The 17,819-nt window shown below is 44.2% G+C and overlaps 1 protein-coding gene across 1 annotated transcript; it reads right to left on the bottom strand.

Annotated features, from left to right (window-relative positions):
* Positions 1–4,471: 4,471 nt before the first annotated feature.
* On the bottom strand, positions 4,472–8,810 carry LOC124701973 (crooked neck-like protein 1). Its single transcript, XM_047234078.1, has 4 exons — positions 7,001–8,810; positions 5,474–5,687; positions 5,168–5,366; positions 4,472–4,953 (listed from the first exon to the last, which is right to left on the bottom strand). Exons 1-4 carry the CDS (start codon positions 8,627–8,629, stop codon positions 4,833–4,835), a joined length of 2,163 nt encoding a protein of 720 aa, XP_047090034.1. The 5' UTR covers positions 8,630–8,810; the 3' UTR covers positions 4,472–4,832.
* Positions 8,811–17,819: the final 9,009 nt, after the last annotated feature.

Below are 17,819 nucleotides of genomic sequence, written 5' to 3'. Positions count from 1 at the left end.
ATGGTTTCATAACCAATGCATACTCCTTATTTGAAAAGTCTAATGGGAAAAATAAAAGGACATATGAAGTACATGTTTTTATCTGAAGTAACATAAACAATAAGGTTCATTCTCATTGTCAAATTTTGGTCTATGGTCGAGAAAATTGATTGAAAAGTGCCGAGGAAGATTTACATAGTTTCAGGTTAGCATATGTGTAAGTTATACAATGTAGAAAAACATTATCTTATACCACTAGTTCTTGATCACGAAGAATACTTACTAACATGTACTATCACCGCTCACCCTCACCCTAGGTATGTACATGACCGACATGTCAATGTAACCTTTAATCAACCACACTACACCTCCCCTACTCCCCACATGTCAGTACCGATGCAAATCTTGCTCGGCACTTTTCACTTTATTAATTTATATGACAGGCATATAATGTCTTTTATCTAAAAAAAAATATAGATTGGAGTAGTATAATTTACACGTGTGTTGAGCTGAAACGGTGTAAATCTTCTTTTCACCCAATTTTCTCGACCACAGACAGCAAATTTGACAATGTACATAGCTTATTTATCGGCCACATTCTCCTCTCCATGTTCATTTCCAACCTAGCTCGGCTCTCTGATCTCACGACTGAATAGCTGAAACCTGTGCACGCACGCATGCCATGCACCAGACTCACACGGCTCCATTTCCGCCACCATGAGCTCCAGAGAGCATCGCTACCATAGGTTGGTCCTGGTCCTGCCGCAGATCATCCTGAATCCTGAGGCAGCCAGCCAGAGGAAGAAGACGACGCTGCTTTCAGTTCTCCTTTTTGGCTCTTTTCACAGGCCCTGTTATACTGTCGCAGTCCCTACCACAGTGATACAGCCGCTGCACTGTTCCACGCGGCCTCGCTGCCATTCCACTGCACACGTGATCGCCTCTCTCTCTCTGCCCACTGCGCAAAACTGAAACGGATGCTCGATCGTACCCTGAATAGTATAGCATTCTTAATTGTATCTGAACAAACTTTGCATACTTCAATGCTGCTCCCTTACTAAATTATCCTGTGTTATGATTTGGAGAAGTTTTTAGGGAAAAGAAACACTACACGAATGGTGGCAACTAGCAAGATATACTTGAAAGTGCCCGCAAAGAAAATAGATATACTTTTTTTTCGATAAAGATATACTTGAAAGAAAACTACAATTGTGACTAGAGGTCTCTTTATAACTACAGTAATCTCTTTACTGGGGGGCATATAGGCGGGAAAGATGTTCTTTTGTGCAGTAGTTTTCTCAAATTTCGTTTAGCTTTATCAAGTACTCCATCCATTCTACTATTTTAGAACAGATGTATTATATTCTATATTAACATTGAAAAGAAACCATAGATTAATTGGTGAGATCATGGTATCCTGCATATCTATCACAAGCACATGGTCAGAAACGCAAAGGTTTGTCATCTATGAATTTGATATTAGAATTCAGCATAAATCACGAGGCAATCAAGTGAGCTAATATGTCCTTAATTGCAGGAGAAAAGGAACATGAGTAGTGAGTGGCAGCTATCAGACCAACACATGATGCCTGTTCGGTCTAATTTTCTTGGTCCTCCAAATAACACTAAACTCTGCAGGCCCTTAGATGATGGCGGTGGAAGTTGAACTGCATGGAAAGGGTAGAAAGGCACCGGCTGGCCAAATTCAATAACGGAAAAAAGTGAAAGTCTGTGTGATAGAGAGAGGACGACGCACTCACACATTACCTCTGTGATCCCCCGAAAAGGATCTCCGGCGATGCGGATGTCGCAGCGGATCATGGGATCACAAGCAGAATATGTATTGGTCCCAAATCTGCTTAATTTCTTTGCCACAGCGTCTAAACCTGCTAAAACAGTGCAGACCACCGTTCCTGGCAGCATGCAAGTTCCTCTAAAAGTGACCATGATGCCACAGTTTTGCATCAAAAGAAGAGTGGTATGGGACAAAGCTAAAAGACACCATCATCTTTGACAAAAAAGGATTAGTCGGTCAATGCAACCTTTAGGCTCTCAAAAATGAAGAAACTCCCAACACACGTTATAGCTAGCTCAATGAATTCAACACCAAAATCTACTTGAGAGTGTGGAGTTTATTGCTCCACTAGTAGGAAAACTAAATTCGATGGCCATTCCCTATTTCCAGCGAAAGCTCCTCACATGGAAGCAGTGCTGGCTCTGGTCGTCCATGTACACATCGGGCAGCCCTAGGAATAATGATTCGAGTAACATGAACCGTAACAGAAACATTGTTTTGATCTTTTAGTACGCAAATTAAAAGGATGTCGACCGAGACAATAAGAGAAATAGAACGCATACCGGTGGCCAAAGGAGGGAAGAGCATAGCAAAATTATTAGCAACCATGCAATCAAGAGAGAAACTGTTGCGCGTGGACATGGCAAGAAACCGGTCGCCTGAACTTGGCCAAGAACCTGACACGCCCTATGTTTGAACTGCTCTTGGTGCCGTGGTGCTGCAACGACTCCCATGAAAAGAATGGCCAAAAAAAGATGGAAGAGCCTACCACCAAAGCAAAGGACACAATCACCTTTGAGCCAAAAATTATGAGCCGGTCAATGCAGGACTTTTACGATCCCGAACCCGAAGAGAAGAAACTCCCTACAGATTTCGACACCAACGAAATCGACACGAAATCCGCTTTGAAGGTCCAGCTTTAGTTCCAATCTGGATCCCCATTTCTGTCTAGGAGACGCCCTGCCCCGGGAAACTTTTTTTTTTTTGATCTGCTGCCCCGGGAAACTTCATCGCATGATGAAAGATCAATACAGGAAAAAGATGTCCCGGCGATCCGGTGCCTCATGAGCTTTCCTCCCTTCCTTCCTCCATGCACAGAGACCAATGCAAATGCAGCTCCCACAGAGATTCCCGGTGTTCTTGCATCTCGTCTCTCCTGAAGACGCACCATGCAAGGCCTTTATGATCCTTTGGCACTTTAGCTCTTTGTTTGCTTTGGTCTCAAAACCGATGTTCAGACTTATGTTGTTGTATTCCGAAAGCTGGCAAGGGGCACCACTGAGCCAGTGGCCAGTGGGCTCGCTGCTCGCCCAGTTCGTTGCAACAGCAGCACTCAGTCACTGACGGAGCTCGGCTCGGCAGCATGTGAGCAGCGAGCAGTGTATGTGGATCATGGCATTGGCGGTGTCATGTTGTGTGTGTCTTCAACTTCAGGTCCGAGATACGAACAAGCAGAGGGGTCCTCCGCTCTTGGCCTACCCATTGGTTGCCCCAATGGTCAAACGTTCGTTTCAGTTTACAGTACTGTACTGTTTTTGTACCGCATTCAGTCAAGGATATCGCTGGTTCCCGTAAGAAAAAAAAAAACCCCTCTGGTGATGAAAATGCAATAGCTCTCGATTAAAGTTGGTTTCTGTTCTGTGTTCGGACATTTCAATAAATAACTACTGTATCTGGCAAACGAGAATCCAATGTAGTTCATCAGCTACAGCAGCAGCGCGCAAGGTTCTTAAATGTCTCTGATCATCCAGGGCTGGTTACTATTACTGCACGCGGAGCTGCAGGCCATGGGACAAATGTCCGCTCCCGGTAAATTTTTCGGACGACTGTCAGTCTCAGCCTGAAGGAAACACCCGCTGCAGCTTGATGGGGATCTTTCTCTGATCAACTTTGGTGTCTGAACTATATCTCGAAAAAATAAAAAGTGCAGGGATTTGGAAACGTAGGAACAGGGAAAACACATGATTGGGATGAACATTGGAATTTTCCACTATGTGATTTTGGATGGTGCACAAAAAGCAAACCTAGGAATTCACATGATTGAGGAGACAGTAGAGAGATATAAACTGTAATAAGTGCATTGGATTTCTCAAGGGAAAAAATAAACTGAGATTTAAACAAATGTTGAGATCCCTATGGAATGGGGAGCATAGGAATAGATCCCCTGAGAATTTGGTGGTCAATCCGCTGCAAAGGGATTAGAATCCTACGGCCTTGTTTGGTACTAGGGTTTTAGGGGGGGATTAGCGGGGATAATCCGCTCCAAATTTTAAATCCCCACTTATCCCCAATGCATGTTTGGTGGTAGAGTATGAGAGAGTTTAATCCCCACCTATCCCCACTTATCCCCACTTTTCCTCTAAATTTTAGTGTAATTTTTTCAATCCCCAATACTCTACCTCTACCTAGTGGATTGAGGATGGGGTTTTGTGGGGATTGGATGACAGTAGTGATTCACCCAATACTCTAGAGTATTATCCCCACTAATCCCCACTAAAACACTAGTACCAAACAAGGCCTACAAGGTTTCGATGAAATTCCTACAACCCAAAGAGGCCCCAAGTATATGCCAAGCCCAGAGGCAAAAAGGGTCTAATCTTCAGCCTAAACTCCGAGGCCATCATATTTCAGGCCCACCTATTCGTACACTTCCTCTACTGAATGCTAAGGAAACAACCATTTAGCAGATTAGTATACCAGGTAACAATGGAATAAACATGATGTAGTGAACTCAAATAATACAATGTTGAGTTACATTCAGCTGAGGGAGGGACCAGGGTAACAAAACCATGATAAACTGAATCCTACAAGGTGAACATACAGTTTTAATCCGAGGTAACAGAACCCAGATAATTCAGCATCTATCAGTCCGACATGTAACTAGACTGAAACAAGCCGTAAAAAGGCCATCTAGGAGGATAAGAGGAAGCTCACAAAACTGCATGTTTTCCACCGGACGTATTGGAAAGCTTCTCTACATCTGATTTTGGAATGACGGCGCTCATCTCCAACTGTGGGTTAAGCAAGCATTCATAACAGGCAGCCTCTGATGTTCAGATCAGTCATCATCTGTGTCATCTGTCTTCTGCTTCTTCCACTTGTAAGCAGCTTCCAATATCTTGAGGTTTGGTGCCAGTGCAACCTCGTCAGGGAAGATATAATCAATGTACTCCTCGTACCTAAGGAAGAGCAAAATGATATGTCAGTATATTTCTAAAATACTGGAAACTACACAAAAAAATGTATCATCTGCAAACATTAACGCTAGTTATTTTCTCCTGATTTTCGAAATTCTTAAAAGAATGCACATGTCCACATAGCATGCTAGATGTGGTAGGCCACCAACTTCTGAGAATACAGTACCAAGAATAAATAACTGGGTAAAGGGCATACGCAATATTGGAGCCATCGTCTGATGGAAGTGGTCTCTTCCTCTTCACTTTCCTCGGCGCCTTCTTCTGCACTAAGGTGACATCACCAAGATCACCAAAGCTCAACTCCTTTTTGAGCCATTCTTCCAAGAGCATTGCTCTTTCCTCCTTTAGCTCTGCAGCATTTGTCCTGAAGTAGTCGAATCCCCTTTCAAAGACAGCTGAGCACCATAACAAATCAATGTCAGATTTAGTGCACTATGAATCGAAAATGAACATAAAAAGGGTTTATAGCTGCCCAAAGTAGGTTCTCTAGCTGATTACTCACCCCGACACCTCCGGACCCGCTCGATCTGCTGTTCCTGATAACCAGCATCATTCTTGTATTCTTCACTTTCATTGTCTTCTCCCAAGCCAGCTGAGGCCTCGAATTCAGCAAAGCTGATCCATACCTTCAGATGCTTTGTTCTATCAAGCAGTCTCTCATAGAGTTCCCTTGCTCTATCAAATTCAGCTTCATCGATTTCAAACTGCAAGTACTCCTGTAAGGTATAAGGAAGAAAAGGAGTTAGTAAGCCTCCCTAATAACTAAAAACAACCAAATATCAAATTATCAAATTTCAATTACAATTGGAAGTAAAAGGCACTAAAAAAGATTCAATAATCATATGTTGATTTTCTTAGTGCACGATTTTTCAGGATGCCTGAAATGTAAACAGTAATATTTAACAAGGATCAATGCAGCATATTACTCCATCCATGACAAAACATAGTGCATGGAGTATTAGTTTCGCCTCAAGTAAAACTTTGTAGACTTTGACAAAGTTTATAGAGAAAAATGCCAACATTATTAGATCAATCATGCAATATATTTTCACATTGTATTCATTTGGTACTATAGATGCTGATATTTTTTCCTACAATAAAATTGGTCAAAGTTTACAAAGTTTGATTAAGGACAAAACTAATATGCACTAAATTTTGACATGGAGGTAGTGTAGATCAACTATTGGCAAAATTTTCCAAGAAAAAGACAGACATTATAAGATGCATCATTCTTTCTCTTACAAACTGGCGCTAAGAGATCACAAGCACACAACAGCACAAAGAAGTGTGTGTTTTCAGTTACTGAATGCAGATATAATTCTATTGGCTCTCTGACAAGCAAGGGAGAAGACTGAAGAGTACAAGTCAACAAAGTCACACCTAGACCTACAGAAAAGAGACCTCAACTATGACGATTCTAAGCATTGTCCAGCAGTAGTTCCAGAAATTAGCTATTAACCATTATACCAACTCCGATAGAGCAAAGAGGCTATAGAAGCTTGGTTTGAAATGCTTTTGTAATTATACTACTACCTGATAGTTTTTACTGCCAGGATATATAATTCAAAGAAAGCACAGATCCAGAGTAAATCTAATAACACAAGTTAAGTTGTAAGAAAAAGTAAGGCTGGTCTTCAGCTTTCAGAACCAGAAAATGGAACAAAGAAATTGAAGCGTAACTACTTTTTCCATGAAATAAACTAGCTCAGTTAACCCTCCAAACAGTGCAAAGCTCAACAACACGAGAAAGATCCATATCCCGACTCTCTATGTGGCATGTTAGAATGTTACAAAATTAAACGTCATGTCAAATCACAGCTGGTCAATAATAGGCATGTACTTCCATGCATAAACACTTATATATTAATCAGATATATGAGCAGATCAAATATGATACAGAACAACATTAGCGTTGAACTTCATTACCATTTATGTGAGGATTAAGAATGTGTAAGACACCATATACAATGCTTGCACAACACAAAACATAAAATGTGGATCAAATAAGAGGACAGCAAGGACAACATACCTTCCACAGAACCTCAGGCGTATCAAGGGCTGGCTGAGCAATAGCAAGCTCATATATTGATCGAGCGCGATCTGTTTCGCTAAGGTTCTTTTCCAGTTCTGCATACTTCCTCCACGCATAACAGTTTGCTGGAGACCATTCAATGTACTTCTCATATAGAGTCCGGCAGCGGTCAAAGTTGCCAAGATAAAGCTCAATCTCAATGTATTTCTTGAATATTTTTCCCTTTGGAGACATGCCAATGGCATTACCAAGAGTCTGACGTGCAGCCTTTATGTTCTTTTGCCTTATCTCAAACTGGGCGGCCATGAGCCACAGCTTGGCAAAAGTAAATTTCTTGTGCGGAATGAGTTTCAGACACTCCCTATAAACCTCACGGGTCCTTTCCATGTCCTGCGCATCAAGCTCCTCATACAAAGCATAATTAATCCAAAGGTATATGTACCGCTGCCAGTACCGCTTCTCATCTGCAGGGGGTACATTAGCAATGGCCCTCTCATAGACATCCCTGATCTTGTCCTTGTTCCCAACACTCTCTTCCAGCCTGATGTAATCGAACCATGAGTCATAGTTGAGGGGGTTTTTCCTCACCTCATCTTCATACTGGAATCTTCTCTTGCCCACAATGGCATCCTCAATCCCCTCACGGTCACCAAACTGTTTCTCGAACGCGAGGAACTTCCTGTAAAGGTCCTCGGCCCTGGCCTTGGGCACCCTATCAAGCGCAAACTTGTATATAGCACGAGCCCGCTCCACCTCCCGGGTTTTCTCTTCAAACTCAGCAAAAGCTACAAACAGCACCTCCGCATCTTCATCATCCACAAGCAGGTCACCCGCACGCTCATACACCTGCCGTGCCCGCTCCACTTCCCCACGCTTCATCTCAAACTTTGCAAACCGGATGAACGTATCGGGCCGTGGGTGCTCAGCCACAAACCGCTCGTAGATGGCCCTCGCCCGCTCAACCTCCCCGTACCGCAGCTCAAACTTGATGTACGAGTTCCAGCCCGCGGTGTCGGGGCGCCACGACATCCAGCGCTCAAACACCTGGCGGGCATTGGCGATGGCGCCGAGCAGCTCCTCCATGTGGATGTACTTGTACCAGAGCTGGTCGATGCGGGGCAGGAGCGAGACGGCGCGGTCCCAGACGTTCCTGGCATGGTTCACATAGCGGTTGCGCATCTCGAACTCGGCGTACTTGAGCCAGAGGGTGTGGTCGCGGTGCGCGACGTCGAGGGCGCGCTCGAAGACGGAGCGCGCCCTGGCGAAGTCCCGCTGCCCCTCCTCCCACTTGGCGTACTTGACCCAGGCGGAGACGTTCCAGCGCACGCGGCGGATGAGGTCCTCGAACCGCTTGCGCTCGCGGAGGCGGTAGTCGGCGAGCTCGTGCACGTCGGTGATCTTCTGCTTGGGGGGCCGGATCTCGGGCTCCTGCCGCTCCCGCGCCTCGCGCAGGATCTGCTCCGCCGTGATCTGGACCCCCGCGGGGGTCTTGTTCTTCACCCGCGTCGCGCGCGGGAGCTTGACCTCCGTGTCGCGCTTCGTGAGGAAGCCCAGGCTCGCGTCCGGGGCGGGCGGAGGCTGCGCCTGGTCGGCGCCGCCGCCGCCGCCGCGGGTGGTGAGCGCCATGGCCGCTGGTGTTCGTGCTAGGGTTAGGGTTTTGGGAGGAGAAGAATAGTACCAGGAGGAGGGTGGGCAGGGGATAGGGTAACTGGATTCTGTGTCTTGTGTATGCGCGGACGGCGGCGCGGCGGAACCCGACGCCGGAGCGCGGCGGAGGAAGGTGATTGGCTAGGGCGGAAGGCGGCGGGGGGAGGAGCGAGGCCGGGTGGCGCTCGGCTCGATTTGGGGTTGGAGCTGGCCGGACGAACAGGCGGGGGTTATCTGCAAAACATATTTCATGTGTTCGTGTTGAAAACGATTACAAATTTAGAATTAGACGGATACGGATTTTAAAATATTATGGAATACATAAAATCTAAATTTGGAACGAATAGATTAATATTTCGGAAGGATTATCTGATCGGTAAACTTACATAATGGCAATAGTTGCGAAGAAGGAGGAATTTTACTTTTTGCACTCTTTATTTCGCCACTCTGCAATTTGCCCTCTTTTACATCGACATTTACTTTTTACCACACTTTACTTTATCACTATACTATTTGCCCTCTCACAAATCAGGCTCACATGCTATGACGATACCTGTTTGACATGGATCGACTGGAAGACGGATGGCAGCAACCTTACATGTTCGTTTCCATGGGTTCGCGGCCCGAGCGAAGGAAGCAAGCGGCTGCTGGCAGCCCAATCAGAGGAATAGAGGGAGGTAGGCGGCGGAATTCCTGTGAGCACGACCACCACTCCCCATCAATGCTAGGTACTTCCCCTCATCTCACCCTCCCTCTATATTGAGAGCTAGGGTTACGAAAGAGGCTCCGGCATCAGCGACGAGCTAGTTGGTCGACGATCCCTCCTCTTGTTTCGACTCGGCCCTCGTCCCCACTCTTCTAACTATCTCTTGTTTTAGATTTGGATGCAGATGACGGATTTTAGACGAATTTCATCGACTAATCTATAGCAGCAACACCATGTAGCAACGACAATGCGGACAAGAAATTAGCGTAAAGGAGAGATTATGTGCTGGAGCCAAGCTGGAGCTTGCGTGACATAGTATGACCAGAGAAGGAGCTAGGAGGTGCGGTGCTGCAGGTGGAAGCAAGGGACAACAACTACCGCAGAGGTGTGGCAGCGAGGGAAGACCGGAGATGAGAGAGGTGCAGCTATGCTGGCCAAGGTGCATCAGCGAGTGATGGCGTGTAACTAACACGTTCGTTGGGAACCCCAAGAGGAAGGTATGATGCGCACAGCAGCAAGTTTTCCCTCAGAAAGAAACCAAGGTTTATCGAACCGGGAGGAGCCAAGAAGCACGTGGAAGGTTGATGGCGGCGGGAGGTAGTGCGGCGCAACACCGGGGATTCGGCGCCAACGTGGAACCTGCACAACACAATCCAAAGTACTTTGCCCCAACGAAACGATGAAGGTTGTCAATCTCACCGGCTTGTCTGTAACAAAGGATTAATCGTATTGTGTGGAAGATGATTGTTTGCAGAGAAAACAGTAGAAACAAGTATTGCGACAGATTTGTATTTCGGTATTAAAGAATGGACCGGGGTCCACGGTTCACTAGAGGTGTCTCTCCCATAAGATAAAAGTATGTTGGGTGAACAAATTACGGTCGGGCAATTGACAAATAGAGAGGGCATAACAATGCACATACATGTCATGATAAGTATAGTGAGATTTAATTGGGCATTACGACAAAGTACATAGACCGCCATCCAACTGCATCTATGCCTAAAAAGTCCACCTTCGGAGTTATCGTCCGAACCCCTTCCGAGTATTAAGTTGCAAAGCAACAGAGACAATTGCATTAAGTATGGTGCGTAATGTAATCAATAACTACATCCTCGGACATAGCATCAATGTTTTATCCCTAGTGGCAACAGCACAACACAACCTTAGAACTTTACATCACTTGTCCCAGTGTCAATGCGGGCATGAACCCACTATCGAGCATAAATACTCCCTCTTGGAGTTAAGAGCAAAAACTTGGCCGAGCCTCTACTAATAACGGAGAGCATGCAAGATCATAAACAACACATATGTAATAACTTGATAATTAACATAACATGGTATTCTCTATCCATCGGATCCCGACAAACACAACATAGAGTATTACGGATAGATGATCTTGATCATGTTAGGCAGCTCACAAGATCCAACAATGAAGCACAATGAGGAGAAGACAACCATCTAGCTACTGCTATGGACCCATAGTCCAGGGGTGAACTACTCACTCATCACTCCGAGAGCGACCATGGCGGTGTAGAGTCCTCCGGGAGATGAATCCCCTCTCCGGCGGGGTGCCGGAGGAGATCTCCAGAATCCCCCGAGATGGGATTGGCGGCGGCGGCGTCTCTGGAAGGTTTTCCGTATCGTGGTTCTTCGCCTCAGGGGTTTCGCGACGGAGGCTTTAAGTAGGCGGAAGGGCAACGTGGGGGGCCACACGGGGGCCCCACACTACAGGTCGGCGCGGCCAAGACCTGGGCCGCGCCGCCCTATAGTGGCGGCCCCTCGTGGCCCCACTTCGACTCCTCTTCGGTCTTCCGGAAGCTTCGTGGCAAAATAGGACCACGGGTCTTGATTTCGTCCAATTCCGAGAATATTTCGTTACTAGGATTTACGAAACCAAAAACAGCAGAAAACGACAAGCGGCTCTTCGGCATCTTGTTAATAGGTTAGTTCCGGAAAATGCACGAATATGACATAAAGTGTGCATAAAACATGTAGGTATCATCAATAATATGGCATGGATCATAAGAAATTATCGATACGTTGGAGACGTATCAGCATCCCCAAGCTTAGTTCTGCTCGTCCCGAGAAGGTAAAACGATAACAAAGATAATTTCTGAAGTGACATGCCATCATAACCTTGATCATACTATTTGTAAACATATGTAATGAATGCAGCGATCAAAACAATGGTAATGACATGAGTAAACAAGTGAATCATAAAACAAAGACTTTTCATGAATAGTACTTCAAGACAAGCATCAATAAGTCTTGCATAAGAGTTAACTCATAAAGCAATAAATCAAAGTAAAGGTATTGAAGCAACACAAAGGAAGATTAAGTTTCAGCGGTTGCTTTCAACTTGTAACATGTATATCTCATGGATAATTGTCAACATAGAGTAATATAACAAGTACAATATGCAAGTATGTAGGAATCAATGCACAGTTCACACAAGTGTTTGCTTCTTGAGGTGAAGAGAGATAGGTGAACTGACTCAACATAAAAGTAAAAAAGAATGGTCCTTCAAAGAGGAAAGCATCGATTGCTATATTTGTGCTAGAGCTTTTATTTTGAAAACATGAAACAATTTTGTCAACGGCAGTAATAAAGCATATGAGTTACGAAAATTATATCTTACAAGTTGCAAGCCTCATGCATAGTATACTAATAGTGCCCGCACCTTGTCCTAATTAGCTTGGACTACCGGATCATCGCAATACACATGTTTTAACCAAGTGTCACAATGGGGTACCTCCATGCCGCTCGTACAAAGGTCTAAGGAGAAAGCTCGCATTTTGCATTTCTCGCTTTCGATTATTCTCAACTTAGACATCCATACCGGGACAACATGGACAACAGATAATGGACTCCTCTTTAATGCATAAGCATGTGGCAACAATTATTATTCTCATATGAGTTTGAGGATATGTGTCCAAAACTGAAACTTCCACCATGAATCATGGCTTTAGTTAGCGGCCCAATGTTCTTCTCTAACAATATGCATGCTCCAACCATAAAGGTGGTAGATCTCTCTTACTTCGGACAAGACGGACATGCATAGCAACTCACATGATATTCAACAAAGAATAGTTGATGGCGTCCCCGAAACATGGTTATCGCACAACAAGCAACTTAATAAGAGATAAAGTGCATAAGTACATATTCAATACCACAATAGTTTTTAAGCTATTTGTCCCATGAGCTATATATTGCAAAGGTAAATGATGGAATTTTAAAGGTAGCACTCAAGCAATTTACTTTGGAATGGCGGATAAATACCATGTAGTAGGTAGGTATGGTGGACACAAATGGCATAGTGGTTGGCTCAAGGATTTGGGATGCATGAGAAGTATTCCCTCTCGATACAAGGTTTAAGCTAGCAAGGTTATTTGAAACAAACACAAGGATGAACGGTGCAGCAAAACTCACATAAAAGACATATTGTAAACATTATAAGACTCTACACCGTCTTCCTTGTTGTTCAAAACTCAATACTAGATATTATCTAGACTCTAGAGAAACCAAATATGCAAACCAAATTAGCAAGCTCTAAGTGTTTCTTCACTAATGGGTGCAAAGTATATGATGCAAGAGCTTAAACATGAGCACAACAATTGCCAAGTATCAAATTATCCAAGACATTTTAGAATTACTACATGTAGTATTTTCCAATTCCAACCATATAACAATTTAACGAAGAAGAAACTTCGCCATGAATACTATGAGTAGAGCCTAAGGACATACTTGTCCATATGCTACAGCGGAGCGTGTCTCTCTCCCACAAAGTGAATGCTAGGATCCATTTTATTCAAACAAAACAAAAAAACAAAAACAAACCGACGCTCCAAGCAAAGTGCATAAGATGTGACGGAATAAAAATATAGTTTCGGGGGAGGAACCTGATAATGTTGTCGATGAAGAAGGGGATGCCTTGGGCATCCCCAAGCTTAGACGCTTGAGTCTTCTTAGAATATGCAGGGGTGAACCACCGGGGCATCCCCAAGCTTAGAGCTTTCACTCTCCTTGATCATATTGCATCATACTCCTCTCTTGATCCTTGAAAACTTCCTCCACACCAAACTCGAAACAACTCATTAGAGGGTTAGTGAACAATAAAAATTAACATGTTCAGAGGTGACACAATCATTCTTAACATTTCTGGACATTGCATAAAGCTACTGGACATTAATGGATCAAAAAAATTCATCCAACACATCAAAAGAGGCAATGCGAAATAAAAAGGCAGAATCTGTCAAAACAGAACAGTCCGTAAAGATGGATTTTATTAGGGCACCAGACTTGCTCAAATTAAAATGCCCAAATTGAATGAAAGTTGCGTACATATCTGAGGATCATGCACGTAAATTGGCTTAATTTTCTGAGCTACCTACGGGGAGGTAGACCCAGATTCGTGACAGCAAAGAAATCTGGAACTGCGCAGTAATCCAAATCTAGTACTTACTTTACTATCAAAGACTTTACTTGGCACAACAAAACATAAAACTAACATAAGGAGAGGTTGCTACAGTAGTAAACAACTTCCAAGACTCAAATATAAAACAAAAATACTGTAGTAAAAACATGGGTTGTCTCCCAGAAGCGTTTTTCTTTAACGCCTTTCAGCTAGGCGCAGAAAGTGTATATCAAGTATTATCAAAGGGTGGTGCATCTACAGTGGGGTTTGGAGTTTTCTCAACCATACATAGTATATTGGATACATAAGTTTCAGTGTCTCCCTTTTCATTAGTCTTGGGCTTGCTACTCTCATCGAACAAATTTTCAGGAACAAGCCAAGCATAGTTATTTTCTAGCGCATCGTTCATAGCTAGGAGTTTACATGGTATTGGTGCTTTGATCTCCCCACCATCATTAGCATTATTAGTGTACCTTATCCTATCCATGTCCATTTTTTCAAGGAGACTAACAAAATTAGTATGAGAACCAAGCATATTAAATTTAGCGAAGACCTTTCTAGCCTCTCTTGCTAGTTCACCAAATTCTCTAAGAAGGGTTTCTAAAACAAAATCTTTCTTTTCCCCCTCTTCCAAATCACCAAGTGTAAGAAACATGTGTTGGATTATAGGATTGAGATTAACAAATTTAGTTTCCAACATGCGAACTAAAGCGACGAGCAGCAATTTCATAAGTAGGAGCAAGTTCTACCAAGTGTCTATCTTCAAAATCTTCAACGGTACTAACATGGTGAAGAATTCTTCTATATTGTTTCTCCCAATGATAGACCCGCGTCCTACCGGTATGTTTTTTGTGGTAAAATTAAAAGGAAACATGATGAATCAAGTAAAGTAAATGCAAGTAACTAATTTTTTTGTGTTTTTGATATAGAGTGCAAGACGAGTAAATAAAGTAAAACTAGCAACTAATTTTTTTGTGTTTTGATATGATGCAGCAAACAAAGTAGTAAATAAAATAAAGCAAGACAAAAACAAAGTAAAGAGATTGAGAAGTGGAGACTCCCCTTGCAGCGTGTCTTGATCTCCCCGGCAACGGCGCCAGAAAATGAGCTGTTGACGTGGGAGTTGAAAATCTTTGTGATGTAACTTTTCTTCGTTCCCCGGCAACGGCGCCAGAGAAAGAGCTTGATGGCGTGTAACTCACACGTTCGTTGGGAACCCCAAGAGGAAGGTATGATGCGCACAGCAGCAAGTTTTCCCTCGAGAAGAAACCAAGGTTTATCGAACCGGGAGGAGCCAAGAAGCACGTTGAAGGTTGATGGCGGCGGGATGTAGTGCGGCGCAACACCGGAGATTCGGCGCCAACGTGGAACCTGCACAACACAATCCAAAGTACTTTGTCCCAACGAAACGGTGAGGTTGTCAATCTCACCGACTTCTCTGTAACAAAGGATTAATCGTATTGTGTGGAAGATGATTGTTTGCGAGAGAAATAGGTAGAAACAAGTATTGCGACAGATTTGTATTTCGGTATTAAAGAATGGACCGGGGTCCACGGTTCACTAGAGGTGTCTCTCCCATAAGATAAAAGCATGTTGGGTGAACAAATTACGGTCGGGCAATTGACAAATAGAGAGGGCATAACAATGCACATACATGTCATGATAAGTATAGTGAGATTTAATTGGGCATTACGACAAAGTACATAGACCGCCATCCAGCTGCATCTATGCCTAAAAAGTCCACCTTCGAGGTTATCGTCCGAACCCCTTCCGAGTATTAAGTTGCAAAGCAACGAGACAATTGCATTAAGTATGGTGCGTAATGTAATCAATAACTACATCCTCGGACATAGCATCAATGTTTTATCCCTAGTGGCAACGGCACAACACAACCTTAGAACTTTACGTCCTTGTCCCGAGTGTCAATGCGGGCATGAACCCACTATCGAGCATAAATACTCCCTCTTGGAGTTAAGAGCAAAAACTTGGCCGAGCCTCTACTAATAACGGAGAGCATGCAAGATCATAAACAACACATATGTAATAACTTGATAATTAACATAACATGGTATTCTCTATCCATCGGATCTCGACAAACACAACATAGAGTATTACAGATAGATGATCTTGATCATGTTAGGCAGCTCACAAGATCCAACAATGAAGCACAATGAGGAGAAGACAACCATCTAGCTACTGCTATGGACCCATAGTCCGGGGGTGAACTACTCACTCATCACTCCGGAGGCGACCATGGCGGTGTAGAGTCCTCCGGGAGATGAATCCCCTCTCCGGCGGGGTGCCGGAGGAGATCTCCAGAATCCCCGAGATGGGATTGGCGGCGGCGGCGTCTGCGGAAGGTTTTCGTATCGTGGTTCTTCGCCTCAGGGGTTTCGCGACGGAGGCTTTAAGTAGGCGGAAGGGCAACGTGGGGGGGCCACACGGGGGCCCCACACTACAGGTCGGCGCGGCCAAGACCTGGGCCGCGCCGCCCTATAGTGGCGGCCCCTCGTGGCCCCACTTCGACTCCTCTTCGGTCTTCTGGAAGCTTCGTGGCAAAATAGGACCACGGGTCTTGATTTCGTCCAATTCGAGAATATTTCGTTACTAGGATTTACGAAACCAAAAACAGCAGAAAACGACAGCGGCTCTTCGGCATCTTGTTAATAGGTTAGTTCCAGAAAATGCACGAATATGACATAAAGTGTGCATAAAACATGTAGGTATCATCAATAATATGGTATGGATCATAAGAAATTATCGATACGTTGGAGACGTATCAGCGAGCGGCAGCATCGGCGGCAGCTACACGAGCACGTAGCTAGGCTTCTTCCCTACCCCTTGCAAACATAGAAAAAAGAAAATAATGAGATGATTCTATTCCGTGTGTGATGCGTGTAGTTGACACGTCGGTTGGGAACCCCAAGAGGAAGGTGTGATGCGCACAGCGGCAAGTTTCCCTCAGTAAGAAACCAAGGTTTAATCGAACCAGTAGGAGTCAAGAAGCACGTTGAAGGTTGATGGCGGCGGGATGTAGTGCGGCGCAACACCGGAGATTCGGCGCCAACGTGGAACCTGCACAACACAACCAAAGTACTTTGCCCCAACGAAGCAGTGAGGTTGTCAATCTCACTGAAGCTAGCTGTAACAAAGGATTAACCGTATTGTGTGGAAGATGATTGTTTGCGAGAAAACGATAAAGAACAAGTATTGCGGCAGATTTGTATTTCGGTATAAAAGAATGGACCGGGGTCCACGGTTCACTAGAGGTGTCTCTCCCATAAGATAAAAGCATGTTGGGTGAACAAATTACGGTCGGGCAATTGACAAATAAAGAGGGCATAACAATGCACATACATGTCATGATAAATATAGTGAGATTTAATTGGGCATTACGACAAAGTACATAGACCGCTATCCGAGCATGCATCTATGCCTAAAAAGTCCACCTTCGGAGTTATCATCCGAACCCTTCCGGTATTAAGTTGCAAAACAACGGACAATTGCATTAAGTATGGTGCGTAATGTAATCAACAACTACATCCTTAGACATAGCATCAATGTTTTATCCCTAGTGGCAACAGCACATCCACAACCTTAGAACTTTCATCACTTGTCCCGAGTTCAATGGAGGCATGAACCCACTATCGAGCATAAATACTCCCTCTTGGAGTTAAGAGCAAAAACTTGGCCAGAGCCTCTACTAATAACGGAGAGCATGCAAGATCATAAACAACACATAGGTAATAACTTGATAATTAACATAACATAGTATTCTCTATCCATCGGATCCCGACAAACATAACATATAGAATTACAGATAGATGATCTTGTTCATGTTAGGCATCTCACAAGATCCAACAATGAAGCACAATGAGGAGAAGAGAACCATCTAGCTACTGCTATGGACCCATAGTCCAGGGGTGAACTACTCACTCATCACTCCGGAGGCGACCATGGCGGTGAAGAGTCCTCCGGGAGATGAATCCCCTCTCCGGCAGGGTGCCGGAGGAGATCTCCGAGAATCCCCGAGATGGGATTGGCGGCGG

This window comes from Lolium rigidum, chromosome 1 (genome assembly GCF_022539505.1).
Source record: "Lolium rigidum isolate FL_2022 chromosome 1, APGP_CSIRO_Lrig_0.1, whole genome shotgun sequence".
Classification (NCBI taxonomy): domain Eukaryota; kingdom Viridiplantae; phylum Streptophyta; class Magnoliopsida; order Poales; family Poaceae; genus Lolium; species Lolium rigidum.
The sequence above is the reverse complement of the archived record's forward strand: the minus strand, read 5'-3'. Positions and strand labels throughout refer to the sequence as shown.